The sequence below is a fragment of the Meleagris gallopavo genome, chromosome 25, assembly GCF_905368555.1.
Source record: "Meleagris gallopavo chromosome 25, MGAL_WU_HG_1.1, whole genome shotgun sequence".
NCBI classification, from domain to species: Eukaryota; Metazoa; Chordata; class Aves; order Galliformes; family Phasianidae; genus Meleagris; species Meleagris gallopavo.
Window position 1 is genome coordinate 45,276 of NC_139428.1, and position 18,179 is coordinate 63,454.

The 18,179-nt window shown below is 45.8% G+C and overlaps 1 protein-coding gene across 3 annotated transcripts in view; it reads right to left on the minus strand.

Moving 5' to 3' along the window:
* The window catches only part of ARID1A (AT-rich interaction domain 1A), a 63,120-nt gene that overhangs the window by 16,759 nt on the left and 28,182 nt on the right, over nucleotides 1-18,179 (minus strand). For all 3 annotated transcript variants that reach the window (XM_085208723.1, XM_085208722.1, XM_085208724.1), the window contains 3 exons: nucleotides 17,566-18,039; nucleotides 16,280-16,393; nucleotides 371-611 (listed from right to left, as the gene is read on the minus strand). In XM_085208723.1, the coding sequence (XP_085064849.1) occupies nucleotides 371-611; nucleotides 16,280-16,393; nucleotides 17,566-18,039 (829 nt within the window). The remainder of the gene's footprint in view (nucleotides 1-370; nucleotides 612-16,279; nucleotides 16,394-17,565; nucleotides 18,040-18,179) is intronic.

The following is an 18,179-nucleotide window of genomic DNA, read 5'->3' on the forward strand; positions in this document are numbered from 1 at the left end:
GGTTAATCACAAGAATTGCTTACCACAAAAATCAAGAATGCAAGAGCATTAAAAACCAGAACTACAAACAGTTTCACAAGGGTATTTTAGCCACAGTGAAGAAAAACAAGAGCAAGATCAGCCACACTAACCCAGGAAAATGACAATGCTGGTTTGTTAGCTATCCCATTAATTTGACTGCATTCTGTACATGTTACAGGCATTTCAAAGGGGAAAAAAAAAAAAAGAAAAAAAAAAAAAGAGACCACAAGCTCTTAGTAGCCACATAATATTGACACTGCCCAGTTTCTTCCCACTGACCATGCTAATTCTGTCTCTACATGCAGGAGAGAGTTGAACCAAAAGATCACTAGGTGCCAAGCAGCGTTACCTGGCACTGCAGCAGGTGAAAGTGGACCAGAGCGGGACTGAGCAACACTAGCTGGAGAACCAACAGGGGATGGGGAAGGTCCTCTGATGCCTGGCAGGTGAGGAGAGGTATGTGGAGAGAAAGGAGACTGAGCTGGGTTACTCTGCTCTCCTTGACTGCTGGAAATCCCTGATGTGCTTACTCCAGGGCTCAGGGCTCCTTCTGTACCCATGGGTAGATCATCTATTGAACCAGACAGGTCCTGCAACACACAAAGAAACAGATCAGCCATCAGCAAATAAAGAGATATGGGACTACTTTCATATACCACCCTGAAAGTGAATTTTTCCCTTAGGCATACTACAAATTGAAATCAATCAACTTAGCTCGTGTCACTGTCAGTAATAATGGTTGCTGAAGACTGAGGTAACTGCTAAATGCGCTGTGTCCTGCTACCTGCCTCTGAACCCAGCAGTTCCCTAGGTGGTTTGATGAATGCCTGCTGATGGTCCAAACACCTACCTCATTCTCCTACTTGCTTCTTTTAATTCAGTGTAGAGGCAAGAAACTAAAAAATGCATCAACAGTACACATAAAGCTACATATGGAGAAGGTACTCAGTGCAATTATGACATGGAACAGAAATGTGGCTCAGTCTCTGAACAACAGAAAACTCCTGCCTCACCATAATTAACTCATAAACCTCATGTGAGCTGGAAAACTACTCACCTGAGATGAATAAAAACAAACTAAAGAGATGTTTCAAAAAAAAAACTGCAGAACATTCTTCAGGGTTTCCACTTCCCCTTCTTCAAAGATAGCAAAATCTAGCATGCACAATATTAACATTCAAAGTTTAGGACTTCTCCCCCCCTCAGGCAATACCTTTCATGTTGCATGTATCAAGCATGTAAAAGGAAAGCACCAAAACCCAGCATGGCTTCACCAAGGGCAGATCTTGCCTGACCGATCTGGTGGCATTCTATGATGGAGTGACATCGGTGGATGGGGGAAGGGTGATGGATGTCATCTACCTGGACTTCTGCAAAGCCTTTGACATGGTGGTCCCTCACCACATACTTCTCTCTAAATTGGAGAGGTGTGAATTTAAAGGACGGACTGTTCGATAGATTAGGAATTGGTTGGGTAGTCTCAGTCAAAGGGTTGTGATCAACGGATCTGTGACAGGGTGGAGGCCAGTCACAAGTGGTGTCACTCAGGGGTTGGTCTTGGTGCTCTTCAACATCTTCATCAACGACACAGACGACGGCAATGAATGCACTCTCAGCAAGTTTGTGGATGACACCAAGCTCAGCAGTGCAGTCGACACATTGGAAGGAAGTGAAGCCATCCAGATGGACCTGGACAGGCTGGAGAAGTGGGCCCATGAAAATCTAATAAGGCCAAATGCAAGGTGCTGCACTTGGGCAGGGCAATCCCAGGTGGGGGAAGATCTTGAGAGCAGCCATGAGGAGAAGGACTTGGGGGTCCTGGTGGATGAGAATCTGGACATCAGCCAGCAGTGTGCGCTTGCAACCCAGAAGGCCAACTGTGCTCTGGGCTGCATTAAAAAAGGGGTGGCCAGCAGGGAGAGGGAGGTGATTGTCCCCCTCTACTCAGCTCTTGTGAGGCCCCATCTGCAGCACTGCGTCCAGACCTGGGGCCCCCAGCACAGGAAGGATGTGAAGCTCTGGGAGCGGGTCCAGAGGAGGCACTGAGATGGTCAGAGGGCTGGAGCAGCTCTGCTGTGAGGAAAGGTTGAGGGAACTGAGATTGTTTAGCTTGGAGAAGAGAAGGCTGCAGGGAGACCCTCATGGTGGCCTTCCAGTACTTGAAGGGAGCGTATAAACAGGAGGGGGAACGGCTGTTTGTGAGGGTAGATGGTGACAGGACAAGGGGGAATGGCTTTAAACTGAGACAGGGGAGGTTTAGGTTGGATATTAGAAGGAAGTTTTTCACTTCCTGAAAGTGGCGAGGCACTGGAACAGGTTGCCCAAGGAGGCTGTGGATGCCCCATCCCTGCAGGCATTCAAGGCCAGACTGGATGTGGCTCTGGGCAGCCTGGTCTGCTGGTTGGTGACCTGCACACAGCAGGGGGTTGGAACTGGATGATCATTGTGGTCTCAGGCCATTCTATGATTCTATGAAAAACCTAAAAAAAGTTGAAATCTTGTATTGCAACAACACTCACAACAAAGCAACAGTGCCAAAATTCACTTGGCAAGTCTCGAAAATGGAGATACTCCCAAGTATACTCCAAACACAACTGCACTGGCTGCTTGATACTAAACTGAGTAGCATTAGCTACTCAGGGTCAGACTGGGGTAAGTGAGCAAGGAATGGTCCACAGAAGAGTAAGACAAACAGTCTGTTGTGGCACATTTGAAACTACACTGCTAAATTACAGCTACTCCAGCAATTAGAGATTCAGAACATCACAGGAGGTTAAGAAATGGCATACCAAAGCTTACTAGGCCCTTGCCCACCCTTTGAAGTCTTTCAGAACAATCAATCCTAGCTCAGAAGTGCTCTGGATTGAGCCCTGAAAGACATTTTAGATGAGATTCCTCTCAACAGAATTCAGTTGATCAGCACAAACAGAACCAACCTCACTGAAAAAACCATGCAGAAAGACTGAGCACACTGATCACTGGGACGCCCTGGTCGCATTTACACTGCCTGGACGATGCCTTGTTTAGCAGTGGTTCTGGGAAAACTCTAACTCCCTGCAACGCACAAGGACCTCAGACACAAGATACTGCAAACATATCAGCCTTCAGAAGCAAGAGGTTTGACCACACCTTAGAAAGCGGAAAACTGGGGTTATAGAAGATATAAACAACCTAAGAAATACCCGACAACCTCATTGCACTTGTTGAACAGAGAGCGACATTCAGAAGGACAACGGGGTGTGCTGGGGATCAGCTGCACCACTTTCAGTCATCTGCTGCAATGGGGCAATCTTGTCTATTTTACAGTAGAACTGGTTAACAGTGTTTCTAAGAAATGTTGGAAAATGCTACATTTGAGATGGAAATGCCAGTCGCTCGATGGGAGAACTCTGCTAATAGAATGTCCTTCCTCTCCTTCCATCACTGCATCTGATTGAGAATTTCCTTTATGGCAGTCTCAGGGGTACATCTGCTTATTTATGATGTATTACCTCTCTGAAAGTTAACAAACACCACCTACTTTGTTTTATTTCAATGAAAGGTAAAAAAAAAAAAAATAAATTACAGGCAAAGCCTAAGAATAGTGCCTATGAGATTTTGCACCTTTCATTACCTTCCTAACCTAGCGCCAGAGGCACTTCTCATTTCTGCAGCTATGTGGCTTTTTACCTGGACAGCTTCAAGAAACTGAGGAAGCTATCTCAAATGGCAGTAAAGGGAACAGTTTCAATATTTTGCATTAAAAGGCATCAACCAACACAGCCAAGAGCAGAACTTTCTTCTCCTGTCTGCAATCCCTACCTAAGAGTGAGATTACTCAGCCTGAACTTCAGCCATCGGTGTAAGGTGCACATCGTGGTTGCTCCCTGGTCAGTGAGGGATGAGAACATCCAGAAGCCAATTCAGTCCAATCCAAAATTGGTTTTAGCAACCACTGACATTTCCTTCACTTAAAGGCACTTTTAAGGCTAACTTAACAAATGTATACAAACACTTCTCATCAACACTGAGATGGAACCGGAGGCCAAAACACTGCAGCTTTCAAATCCACAGCACTTCAGAGCAGTTAAATCTTCAGACCAGAGGGGCAGAGTCTACAGCTACCTAAATGAGAGATTTGCAGGCTCAGAGGAAAAGCGCACCACAATGAAAACCTGAGGTATAGGGAGCTATGCAAGGTGAAGCATGGAGCTTTCCTTCCATTATCAGAGTTGGGTGACACGCTTCTGCCAGAGAAGGAGTTTGCCTGCAGGACCAGAGGAGCTGACTCCCCATGCTATGAGTAATGTTCACACATGACCTGGGCAGAAGAAGAAGATGCACTTTGGCAAAGCCAGGCATGACAATATCTGCAATGCATAAAATGAAGCAATGGGAAAACCTGGTGGAATACTAACACCTAAGCAACCAGATAGCAATCTTCAAAGCTGATGTCTTCAACTTTGCCTACGTATCAAAGCTTAACCTGAAGACTGCAGATCATATAAAAACATTCAATTTTAATTAAGTGGGTTAATACAGGGTTGCTTCAGACATGCAAGCAAAAGCCTCTCTCTACACTGCTGGCATACCATCCTGAACCTTGCATGCACAAAAGGCTGGCCTTCCAGCTGCAAGGATTTGGGTCAGATGCTCAGATCATTAGTTTACATTAGCTAAAAATGAAATTATATGTAAACTTTTCTTGGATGTTAGGACACGTGTGAATGGAAAGAAAGCAGTATCTTACCCTACAGTATTTTACCCTACAGGCTTGGGGAGGAGTGGCTGGAAGGCTGCCTGATGGAAAGGGACCTTGGTGTGCTGTTGGACAGGCGGCTGAATATGAGCCAGCACTGTGCCCAGGCGGCCAAGAAGGCCAATGGCATCCTGGCTTGGATCAGGGGTGACGAGCAGGACCAGGGAAGTCATCCTGCCCTGTACTCAGCACTGGTGAGGCCTCACCTCGAGTTCTGTGTTCAGTTTTGGGCACCTCAGTACAGAAGGGACATGGAGGTGCTGGAGCAGGGCCAAAGGAGGGCAACAAGGCTGGGGAAGGGCTTGGAGAATGTGGCCCATGAGGAGAGACTGAAGGAAGTGGGGCTGTTGAGTCTGGGGAGAAGGAGGCTGAGGGGAGACCTTATTGCTCTCTGCCAGTACCTGAAAGGTGCTTGCAGCAGAGCGGGGTTGGTCTCTTCTCACTGGTGACAGGACGAGGGGAAATGGCCTCAAGTTTTGGAAAGAGTCCAGCGGAGGGCCACAAAGATGGTGAAGGGCCTGGAGCATCTCCCTATGGAGAAAGGCTGAGTGAACTGGGTCTGTTTAGCCTTGAGAAAAGAAGACTGAGAGGGGACCTGATCCAGGTTTATAAATATCTGAGGTGTGGCGGCCATAGCGGTGAGGCCAGTCTCTTTTCAGTGGTACGTGGACACAGGACGAGGGGAAACGGACATAAGCTGCAGCATAGGAAGTTTTGCACAAATGTGCGTAAGAACTTCTTCACAGTGAGGTGACGGAGCACTGGAACAGGCTGCCCAGGGAGGTTGTGGAGTCTCCTTCTCTGGAGATATTCAAGGCTCGCCTGGACGCCTACCTGTGCGACCTGGTGTAGGGAACCTGCTTTGGCAGGGGGTTGGTCTCGATGATCTCTAGAGGTCCCTTCCAACCCCTACAACTCTGTGATTCTGTGAAGTTGCACCGGGGTAAGTTTAGATTGGATATCAGGAAAAACTTCTTTACAGAAAGGGTTGTTAAGCACTGGAATAGGCTGCCCAGGGAGGTGGTTGAGTCACCATCCATGGATGTGGTGTTCAGGGATGTGATTTAGTGGAGGGTTGTTAGGGTAGTATGGTCAGGTCATGGTTGGACTCAACGATCTTTAAGGTCTTTCCCAACCTGAGCAATTCTATGATTCTACGATTCTTACAAAATATTAACTCATTAAAGTGAATTTCAGCTTCTGAGATGTTTAAATTTTATGAATTGCAATAATACAGCCGTTTTCCAGTAAAGCACTGCTCTATCAGCACAGCAGCATCTTCTAAGTGTTATTCAGCAGTGCTAAGTTTCTCAGAAGTGCAATTCCTACATGTGGAAGGAGAGAAGCAAAGACTGCAATGCTTATGTGCAAGCAGCTCAGCAGTAGGAGCTGTTCTCCACCTACCAAGTCATCCAAGTCATTTTCCCAGGATACCAAACATCAAGGCACCAAATGATTTTCTGACTAAACCTAAAGACACCCTCCAGCTCTGATATCTCATTTACTCAAGTGCACCACAAACTAGGGGCAAAAGAAATCTCTCAGTCTCCCTGCAGACCACTCTAAGGTCAGAGCACAGAAACTTTAAAAAGGGAAAACCTTGTTGAAATAATGGAGACCTGCTGCTGTCAGTGGGTTCTGGATCGAGCCAAAAGGGGAGAGGGTTAGCAAGGTTTTCTTTGCCTCCTTAAGATCATCAGGAAGGAACCTGAAAGACACTGCACCATGAAGAGGGCTCTCCTCTCCCCTCCTACCACAAGCGCAGCCAATGGAGCCCAGACAGGAGGTGAAGCTCAGCAGCGGTAACTGCCAACTTGAAGGAAACGTCAGGGGCTGGAGAATTTCCTCACGTGTTTCCAATGTGGTTTTTATGCATTTTATTGCTCATCTGCCATGCAGATCAAAAACGCTGGAGGGATTCCAACCCTTCTACACACAATCTCACACTCCAAGCTGGCTGAAGCCCCAAAGCCTGAGTTTTTTTACTTGAAATACTGCCCAGTGTTATTCTGGGATGTGACCTGATAGCGGAAGCCCACAGGGACCCTGAGACGATAACAGTTCCAGCTGTGATTGGCTGCCCATTTCTCCCCGATGCCAGCATGGCTTTGTCAGCACTGCTGACAAACAGGGACTCAGCAGCTCACACCTTCTTCTCACACCACAATAAAACCATGCCTGAAATCACGCAATCTGGTACCCAAGGAGGGGGCAGGGAAGTTCAGCTATCTCTGGGAGAGGGCTGCAAGTCCTGGCACGACCAGCTCAAGGGAGCTGCTTAGGCTATGCTGGAAACAGCAAGATTTCTTTTACATGAAAGGGGAAACCACCACTGCACTATCTGATACGAGCTCATTTGTTAAACAAACATAAAGATGAAACAATGAGAAATACTTATGATCAAGGTAAACAAAACCCCCGAGGAGGACAGATTCAAGGCTCCCTGGCCCATCCCTCCAAACAGTTAGAGGAGGAAGACTGACCAGAAAGCAAACTGATCTTCCCACTGACGGCTGTGAGTCTCCTACAGCACTCCCCCACAACCTCCAGCAAGTGCATATGAAAGCGTGGGGGAAGAGGGAAGGGGTGCAGGCAGAGTGACACAACTGTAGGCACTGTCAGATCACTAGATAGCACTCAAGGAAATCATGAGCTGGTGACAAGCATGTGGTGGAGCTTATAAAATCTGTAAAACAACCAGTTGCTTCCGTGAAGATGCTTACAAGCAAGATCAGAGCAATGGCCAACAAGCAATGGCCAGATTTATTCCCCAGTTCTTTCTGAAAGAGGAAAAGCTTATTGGCTTGTGACTAACTGAAATACCTACTTTCTGTTACAATTTCATTCTCTCTGCAGTTTAGTTTCCGCTCATGCAACATGTGTCAATGCTTAGAAATCAAAAGCCTGTCCTCTCCTTCCATACTCAAAATACCTCAATCTTTTCTATCCTAAAAATGACACAGCTGACTGGCAAGCCAGAGTCTCCCTGCTATTTTGGGGAAAACTGACAGACTTTTTCCACCTTTTAGAGTATAGACAAATTAACTGTGCATCTAACTGTGCCCCACAGAGCACTGCATGTCTGGGAGGCCATGCTGTGCTCCACCAACAGCAGACTTGGAGGTCTGCACCACATCTTTCAGGTGCACAGGAGAAAAAGGGTAGAGACCAAACAATACACATCTTTAAGCTGTCAGTCTATCCATTATTGATTTGAGTTCATAAATGTGCACAAACTACATACACACTTACCCTCTTTCCCAAGCTGCTCAAGACAACTAAGGACTAATGGAATAGATTCAAAATGGAGCAACACAAGATTCAAACAATCCTTGACCACACGCAGCTTTCCTTCACTGCCAGGCACCTCTCAGCTCTTACTCTCTGAGCTGCTGAAGGGTTTGCTTTCAGTGTAAAATACGACTTTCACTTGGCATAGGAAATGGAGGATACCCAGAAAGATGAGTGCTGCTGTCATGTGAGCTGCACAGCGTACTTCTGCGATTTATGAAAGCTATTCCAGCTGGGGGCATCGCCTCTTCTATTCCCTGCAAGCAGGATGAGACCAGCAACAAGAAGGAACACAGAGTTCTAATTCTACACTGAAATTGCTGGCTTTGGCCCCACACCTTTTTCTTAGAAGTTCACACTCTGACCTGAGCAGTCAGAGGGTTCTCAGGTTCTGCATCAAGCTGCTGTGGAGAAAAGCTAAGTTCCCAGTTACAAAACTGAGCGCACATAAAAACATTATGGTTCTATTACACGCCACTTCCTTGTTCGAGGAGGCCTTAAATAAATGAAGAGTTAGACTTTCACTACTGCAGGAAAAATCAACAGCCTGGTCAAACAAGGAACAGGAGGGTAACACTACCAAGGCTTCAGCCTTCGCTCAATTGAATCCATTTTCCCTTTCCTTATGAGGAGTTTAAGCTCCTCTCCGGTGTTACTGCTAACAATAACAAACCTAAGATGAGGAGTAGAACATGCAGAAGAGATTGGTACAGTTTCCTTGCTCAAAAAAGAAGCTGAGAAGCTCCTTCTTCCCGGCTGCCTTTAGAAAAACTGGTAGAAGCTGCTGGCTCTAGCTGCACTGCAGGAAAAAGCGTTTGCAAAGGAGGCTGTCAGGAGGAGGGGCTCAGCGTCACACAAAAAATTCTACCCTGATTGCAAAAATAAGCTGCTGTTCTAATCCACCTCAGCACACCTAGGTGAGTCGGGCCACTTGGCAGAAAGCAGGTCCAAAACCAAAAAGGCAGGAAGACAGACAAACTAGTGCTGGCTTTGCTTCATTCCTGCAATGGGAGACCTGCAGAACAGCAGCACTGCTACAGCAGCAGCCATTGATTTTTCAGAGGTCAATACTCCACTCCCACAGATCTGCTCAGCAGGAGCTTTAATTACATCTAGTGCTCCTACTCCGGGCCTGCTCCCTTCTCTTCCCCCTCCAAATAAAATTTCTATAAAGGGGGGATGAAAGGGGAAAGGAAGGGGACTTCCCTCCCCCTCCAAATGCTGAACAGATTAACAAATTTCATATTCTCTGTCTTTGGGGAAGAGAGATTCAAAGCTGTAGCTGCAGCACAAAGTACAGAAGGAGTAACATGATTCATCCACAGAACAAGATGTTGCTGAAGGGAAAACCCACTGCAGGGAAGCCAGGGAGTGCTGGGTGCTGAGCTCCTCTGCAAGACCCTGGGAAACACAGTAGAAAGCTCTGCTCCCACTTAACCCATAGAAAGCTGCTCAGCTTCTAAAATTAGTCCCAGGTTTCTTGCTACAACAAATGCTCAAAGCAACAGTGGTAAATGCAGAAGTTCGGCTTGGCAGAGCCATGTCACTTTGGCTCTCACAGGGGCTGGCCAGGCCACCCTGCAGCAGCAGGAGTACAGGGTGAATCTTAAAGCTTCAACAGTAACCTCAACCCTGAACTGGTTGCAGGGAAGAGACATGCATGACTACAGGCACAGTGAGCAGCAGCATCACAGCTGTATCAGAAGATGTCTTCCGCAACACCTATTTTTTTGGGAGGGTGCTGGGGATGCAAAGGGCAGCAAGAACTACCACTTGGCCACATCAGGCAGAAGGGCTACCCAACACCAGCCCTTGGGAAGGAAAGAGCAATTGGGAAACCTGCATGGCTCTCAAATGACAGACCACAACCTGATTATTTGCAGAGCCTTTGTTTTTCTTCTAGGGGCTCAGATGGCATCTTCTGCTTCAAACAGAAGACAAAGCCCAGAGCATATAACAAGTTCAAAAAGGCAGCAGCTGCCCTCTGACTGTAGCCATAAGGATATTCCAACCCCACAGCAGTGCTCACACTGGAAGGCAATTTCCCATCTCTGACGACTTCAATTTAAACTCCAAAGCATTCACCAGCATCTCTGCATACAATGCTGCCAGTGCCATCAAGCCAATCACAGGAGTTTGGGTGGGCAAAAAAGGCAGCAGAAGCAGGAGTTTGGCTGTTGTGTCTGTGGGGAGACAGTGAGAGAGTGGCTCCAGGGGCCACGGCCAACCTCCTGACCCAGCGATCAGGGCAGAGCCAGAGAAAGTGCCTTCATGGGCTGCAGCACTCCCCCAGGGACCTCTGACCTAGGCAGGACAGGGGAACTGAAGACAAACTGTAGAAAAAATGAGGAAATTCTGCTCAGAGCAGCAGGCCTGCGAGGCAGGCACAGCCCTGGCAACCCGCACTGCGTCACTCACTGATGCACACTCTCTACCACCAAAGGGCCAGGGGTGCCAGAGCAGTCAATTCCTAGAGATGGCATCTCCTGTCAGTTCAGCAAATTTTGCTTTCTTTTCCTCAGTCAGACTTGATTTGAAACCACAACAAAACCATTACACAACACCTCTTCTGATTACCATGCAGGCCTTGCTTGAAATCTCAGCGCCAACCTCACAGCCACAAGAACAGTGGCATAAGCCCAACCCAGCAGCACTGCCACTGCCCCAGCAGAGGGGCAGGCACAGACCTGGGCCCGTGCCATGCTTCCACATGGAAGCAGTTTTCTCCACTGCATTTATGATTGTGTGCATCTCCAAGACAAGTCAATCCCAAACGCCAACATGACATTAGCAGAAAAATGAATCCTGTGAATTTCAGGCTCAGGTACAACAGTGCTCACATGAAGCGCAGTGCTGTCAGCAGAAGTTAAATGCCTTCACTTATCTGCAGCCACTCCTCATAGTGCACAAGGTTGGCTCAGTATGGCCTGTCTCTCCCTGCATGGTTTGGGATTTCCGTTTTCCATGTGATTCCGTTGCAATGCCAGGGCAGAAACATGTGACTGATGCACCTAATGGCAGGCTGACTGAGGCTCCTGTGCTTTTTAAGGGTTCTCCAGTAACACCAACTCAGCAACAAAAATGAAGAAAAAGCCTGGTTTCCCTGCCCTATGAGAAGCATGTTGAAAGTGTGTTAGAAAGCAGAGACTCATCTTGCAAGGTGTGTGCTGCAGCAGTGATAGTGCAACACACGCACTACATTTCCAGGCTGCAGCAGCACAGGGGATGTGTGTGATTGAGAGCATGGACTATTATTTAGGATCCAACATCAGAACTGCTCATCCTACAACCATTTCCTGATTAACGCCACCCCCATCACTCCAGCTAGGCCAGAGCCTGCCTGCTCTAGGAACACAGGGTGCTCAAATCCCAAGTTAGCTGTGGCCGCCATCCTGCCCTCCATGAGACCACCGCTCTGCAGTTCAGCCTGCAACCGAAATTGCTCCTAAGAAATCAAAAGGCTCTAGGCAGGGGAATCTGCACAAGGCGCATAGGCAGGAAGCAGAGCTGAGCTGCTGACAACAAGAATAGAAACAGGAAACGAGCCCGGCATTGAGCACAGCGCAATCTGCTGCCAGCTCTTGCGAAGCTGAGCCGCCCCAGCAGCACTGTGGGGTTTCTGCAGGGACCGCTCCTGAAGGCAGAGCACTTGGGGCGGCCTGGAGCTGGCCCAATTGCTGCACACAGGCAAGGAGCTCCTCCAAGGTGCTTGGGTGAGACCCAAGAGGAGCTGAGAACAGCTGCCAAAGGACAAAGAGCAGAGCAGCCCTGAGAGGGGCTCGCCTGCAGCAGCTGGGTGACCGCGGCACCCAGCACTCCCCGCACCTGTAAAGGCTGTGGGCAAAATTAGTTTTTAAAAAAGCAAGGCCTTCTTAAGAAAGGACACAAAAATGACTGCCAAAATCACACACGCCAAAAAAGCCTAGAGAAGCCCTGGTCAGGACAAAAAACATTTGAACTCCACAGATCTCCATAACTTGGGATAGAAACCTTCCTACCAGCAGAAACTGGAACATACCAATCCTATAAACACTGGTGCTTCAGGTCCTGTGCTCCTTGGGGTAAGCCCCCAAGTGCCCCATGTGTCCACTGATGCCCAGCCACCAGGGCCTGTAGCTATTACTAATGCCTCTCCTGAGGCAAGGACATCGCTCAGAACAAACACAACCCAAACATAAGCAGGAAGTCCCAGAGGGGAAAAGAAAGTGACTGAAGCCACCAAGAGATTCAACTATAAAAGTTTCTTCTCCCCTTTCCCGAAAGAAATTGCCAAAAGGAATGTTTTCAGAAAAATTCCTTGAGCCCTGCCATCCATAGAAGCCCTGAGGTAGTTTCTCACTGTATGTCAGGCTGCTGCCATGATTATTTCCAGATCAGGGGATGCAGCTGACAGAGCCTGACTTTATCCCACTTCAAGTACCCACATAGAGCTGAAATGACCTCCTTGTGAGACCCACAAATCCCTGCTACCCTTGCCAATATCTCCACATTCAGAAATGACTTCAGAGGAAGAAATCAAACAAAACTGTGATACCTACAACTGTGTTACCTTTCCTCTCCCCACAAAATCTAATACTGTCAAATCCACACTACAAAGATCCAAGACCAGAGTGCACAGATCAGGAATTTGTTTGCAGTCGGTTGAATTCCTTCCTTCCATCAACAAGATGCATTTCAGTCCTGAAGCCAGTGATGAACAAAGCTGAAATGCTTTGAATGAAACTGAGCAACAGTTCCCCAGTGGTGAAAAATATGGAGATAGAAATGATTCCCACTCCACAACAAGATGGAAGTAAGACACTCAGGAAAGGAATAGGGATTCTCCCTCAAGCTACACAGTATGTCAACCAAACAAACTAAAGACATCCCATGTTCTACCCCGCATCTACTTCAGAGACTCCAGAAACTTGCACTCAATGGCCCATAAGACAAAGACCAAGGCAACGTAACAGACCTGCTGTTTGTTCCATAACAAGATACAAAATCACTCTGAACAGACTCAAAATTCCGGAGATTTTTGCAGTAGAATTGACTTCAATTCAAATCCAAATTGACGTCCTAGCACCCTGTTGGCTTCCCCTTTGCCCATGCTGCCAGAGTACCTTCCAAGTCCAAGCAGATGGTAATTAATAGCTGGAAATATTTTACTTCCACTTACTTAATATCCAAGTTGCAAAGGTAGAGGCTCCAAATAAACTGGATACAACTTGCCAAGAAGAATTCTTTGCTGAAAAGACAAGACTGAGGAACCTCTTGGGAGAATAAGACTTATACTATGGATTACTATTCCTCTATTACACTCAAGACACAAAAGACTACACTTTGTTTCTCCCATACACAATAGGAATCTAAGTTTAGTTGAACTGCAATCCTGGCAAGAAATTCCCAAGGGAAAGAGCAAATTCTTCAGAGAAATTCTTCATCCTGACTGCTGTAGGAAAAGTGTACCAGCCTGGACACTCTTTCAGATGAATTACTCTCTAAAAGGCATCACTGATGTCAAGCTAGCAGCAGTCTTTTCCCCCAACACAGCAAATATAACCTTCAGAAAGAGAACAACAAACGCAGAAATATTTAGGGTAGGACAGAAATGAAAGACAAGGTATTTTGCTACTTAAAGATGTTCAGGCAAACCACTAGAGAGATCAGTAGTTTGACTCTTAAGCTGTTCAAACGAACATCATTGAGAAATTTTAGTTAGTGACACAAAACTCATTGAAAGGAAGGGTATCTTGAAGACCACCGTGCAGGGAGACCAATGTGACATTTCTCATTGTTAGGCAGGTCCTAACAAAGCCAGCAACATCTGACAGCAGTTCAACAACTTGACAATGTCACCAAACTCTTCCATCTCTAGGACATCACAAAATGACAACTATGTCAGCCAAAGATATATTCCTGCCTTTGCTGCTTGAAATTTCAGCATTAATACTGATGTACAGTATTAAATGGGTGACAGCCACAGACTTGTAAAGGCACTTGGTACATAAATTTAACACTTCACAAATACATACCTAAAAACAGCAACCTCTTTTTCCTAGTGATCTGTGTTTAATTAAAGATGATGCATCGTATGATTTGCCCAGACTCCAAGATACCCAGGGGGTGGTTCTCCACAATGCCCACTGAGGCTTGGAAGAGGAGGACTTAACTCCACAAAAAATTAAAAATCCACAAACTATGATGGCTGTAAGTCATTCAGAATGGCAAAATAGGAGTCTAAGAATCCTCCCAAGTAGGATAAAACTTTCTAAAACAGACAGAATGAGTAATATGTAAGGAAGATAAAAGAAATTGCTAACACCCTTCCATGTAGCTCCTCTGCTTCTAAGCACCTCTAGGCCAAGTTTCCTGCAAGACATCCGTCACTGAAACCAAGAGCTGGTTTCTGTACACCTCAGAGGTCCTCTTTAAGCCATTCCACAGCATCACTATCCAATGCATTCTCAGTTCACAAATGGAAGTGCTGGTCCTGCCCTACAAGATCCTAACTGGAGGACAAAGAACTGCGAAACACACAGGTACATACATACACACACACACATACGTACCACTTAGTGTTTTTTGCTTACTGAAGAAGATAAAGCCCAGAAGCATGTGAGGGTTGGGTAAGCTGAACACTGCTTCATTTCTTAAATGCTCATGATTTGGCGATACAGATATGGAAACAGACTGTAAAGTCTGTTTAACACAGAAAATAAACTTAGATGGCATACCAAAAGCTGGAGCAAATTTTTGTGCCCTGGATTTCTCTTCAGAAAATCTGAGTATCTGCTTAGAAATTCATTAGCATTAAAAACTTTTAAACTGGGTAAGTTCCCTCACAGCAGAGATGGTATCTTTTCTTAAACTGCTTGGGAAAAAGGAAAGCTTGAAAGGGACCAAACACATTATACCACAGGGTATAAAACAAACTCCCACTTGGTGCTGAGGAGCCACTTCTGCTAAACAGAGCAGCTAATTCCTATAATCCGAGTCAGAGGGCGCTGATTGGTAGGATTCATGAAGGCTCTACCAACAATGCTACTGAACAGGACTTTCACCCTTTCAGAACTAGAGCAATTTCTTCAATTACTTCAGTGGCTTCACTTTTCCTACATTCATTGCCAGAAGATAGGTCACATGGAAGAACTTGTGGAGAGGCAGAGTGGAAAGAAACGTGCTATTTAAAAGGCAAGGTCCAAAATTTAAGGGGAAAAAAAAAAAAAAAAGAAGAAAGAAAGGTGGTCCCATTGGGTGGTCAGAACTGGAATCACTTTGTATTTTGGGAAACAATTTGTACCCACAATCCAAAGGAATTATTTCAAGGGGCTCACAACAAAGCTGTTTTCACTGCTGTGTACAAAAATAATTTTGCTATATACACAGCTCACCCTCCTTTGACCAACACGGCAGAAAACAGACTTAGCCAGTGGCTAAATAAATTCAAAAAAAAACCCCAAAAAACAAAAAACCTCACTCACTTCCTACTGGTTAGAAGTGAAAGTAACCAGAAAAATCAGAATCCAGCATCTCAATGCTGTTCTTCCAAGTTAGAGGTACAGAGCAACTTGTGCAAACTAATCTAAACGTCTGACCCTCCTCCACTTCCTTTATGAAGTATGAAGCCAAAGTTAAACTCTTCTGGCCCAAATCTGCTGGAAAACTAGGCACTCATCGCATACCCAAATGTTCAGTGTGCATACTGTGAGCAGATTTAGATGGAGAATTACATTTTCTTTTGCATTCTGTCATGAAAGAGCTGATCTTCCTCACTTCAGGTACTAATAAACTTGTTTTTTAATCAACCATTTGGTCAGATTAGAGCAAAAAACCTTAAATCAGCAGCGTGAGGTTCCAGTGACAATTCCACAGCCAAGAAACAACCTACGCAACAGTGGACTAAAGAAACAACAGAATAAAATAAAATAAGACACCTTTTCCTGAAGGTCAGAGCCTACTGTAACAGCAATCAGGTACTTCAGACACTATGAACAGAAACCTCAAGAAAAATCTTCTCGCTAGAACATGCAGACCAGAGTACTTAGGGGTAAACTTTACTCTCAGATCCATTACTTCTGTAAATTACATTTAATCTCCAGTGGGAAACCAGAAGCTAATGACTTAGTAAAAAGCACAGGCAGTCTCCATCATTCCCATTTCCATGTGGAATACCACCACTGCTAATTTATCCTGCTGTGCTTCTGATTGTTCTCGCCCCATACTCTTGTAGAACAGCTCACCACTCACCGGCAGGCTAGAAGGTCTGGACTGAAGATTCAAGTTCATATCCTCTTGCCCTTTACTGGAAGCCATTGAGGGAGCGGATGATGTCTGGGAGCCGAATGATTCTTGAGATAACTCCTGAAAAATTAAAAAAACAACCCCCCAAAAAATCATAAATGGGAGTAAAATAAAGGCTCAGCTGGAGTCGCTCCAGTATATTTTCGCATTGTGGAAGAATTATGTACCCTCAGTGACATTTGCTAAAATCAGGAAATAGGACAGAAAAGAGTTGAAGCCAGCATGCCTACTGTTCCACAGACTGCTACGGTGAGTGCTGGTTGTAGAACTCCAAATCACAACAAAATAGTAATTCTTTGCCTTTTTCTTATTACTGATAGACTCTGAAAAACAGACTGTCCTGGGAGACTGCCCACTCAGCTTCTTGATTTTCTAACATCACACAACAGCCGTAAGTACCTCCTTACACAAATGCTGCAAGTCAATTAAAATTCCCTAATTTTAAAAAGCTACTTTTGACGCATTGCAACATTTGTTTAAAGGTCTCAGCTAGCTTTTCATGACTATTAGAGTATTATTAAATATATATATAACATATATATATTTAAATAAATAAACACAGCAAAAAAATATCTGTTTCTTGACTTTATCTTCAGTTCCCCATGCTTCATGTTTTATCTCTCCCCCTTAAAGCAAAGCTTTTCTTTTAAGAGCAAACTCTCCCACCTATGTGTCACTCCAAAAACTGTCTTCACTGGTTCCATCTCCACTTGTGTACTGCCTTCTGTAAACGCCTATGAAAAAACTCCACCCAAGCAGCAAGGAACCCACAGAGCTTTCCCATGCTCAATTCCTCTGTATGATCAATACACCTCCTGAAGTCTTGGGATGAGATATAAAAGCACCAGGAAATAGGGTTGTTTTCTTTGAAAACTCCGAAGTGCTCTGCTATTGTGCTAAATTAAGTAGCTCTGTAGACCACCTGCAGATCTTCCACAGACCACAGTGTGAAAACCACACCACTATGAAATCTTTTAGACTGGTACTGTCGATGAACAGCATTTACTTGCAACTGGTCTTTAGAACTGCAGCATTACTGCAGCTCAGCCTGTTACCAACATAACATTTCTGAAAGAGATGCAGATCTACACACAACAGAGGAGCAGCACATCTATTACTGCAATCATTCCAGACAGCTTGTCAATGCATAGTTCTACTGGCTTAAACCCGACCATTTGCCCAAGTTTCTTAAAAATTGCTTAGAGAAGGAAGCAGAGCAGGAGATGGCCTACCTGAGGAGGGGGGAAGCGTTGCTGGGAATATGCAGGCTGCTGCTGCTGCGGCTGTGACTGAGGGTATGAAGATGACTGCTGAGAAAGAGCCGAGGAAGCTGTCTGCTGAGTTTGCTGCTGCTGCTGCTGCTGCTGCTGATAGGGTGACTGTGACTGCTGCTGTGAGTAGGGAGGCTGATTCTGTTGGTGCTGCTGGGCTGTGGACTGCTGCTGAGGATATGGAGTTGGGGACTGCTGATGGGGTGGCTGAGACTGCTGCTGAGAATACGCAGGTTGCGATGTCTGAAGCTGTGGAGCTTGAGACTGAGGCTGTTGCTGCTGCTGATAAGAAGGCTGAGAGTGAGGGGTCTGGGATGGTGTCTGCTGAGAGTATGGAGGCTGCTGCTGTTGGGGATGAGGGCTTTGCTGGTTGTAATATGGAGTCTGGCTTTGCTGCCCATATGCACTGGGACCCTGCTGTCCATAAGGTGGAATCTACAGAAGAGGAGGGTAGAATCATACCAATTAAGGAGTGATTTTACATACACACCGTCATATTATACTCAAGAAGAAACAATTCACAGACCTGTGCAGAGCAGTTAACTGGGAAGGTACATGAAATGTCACTACTTATG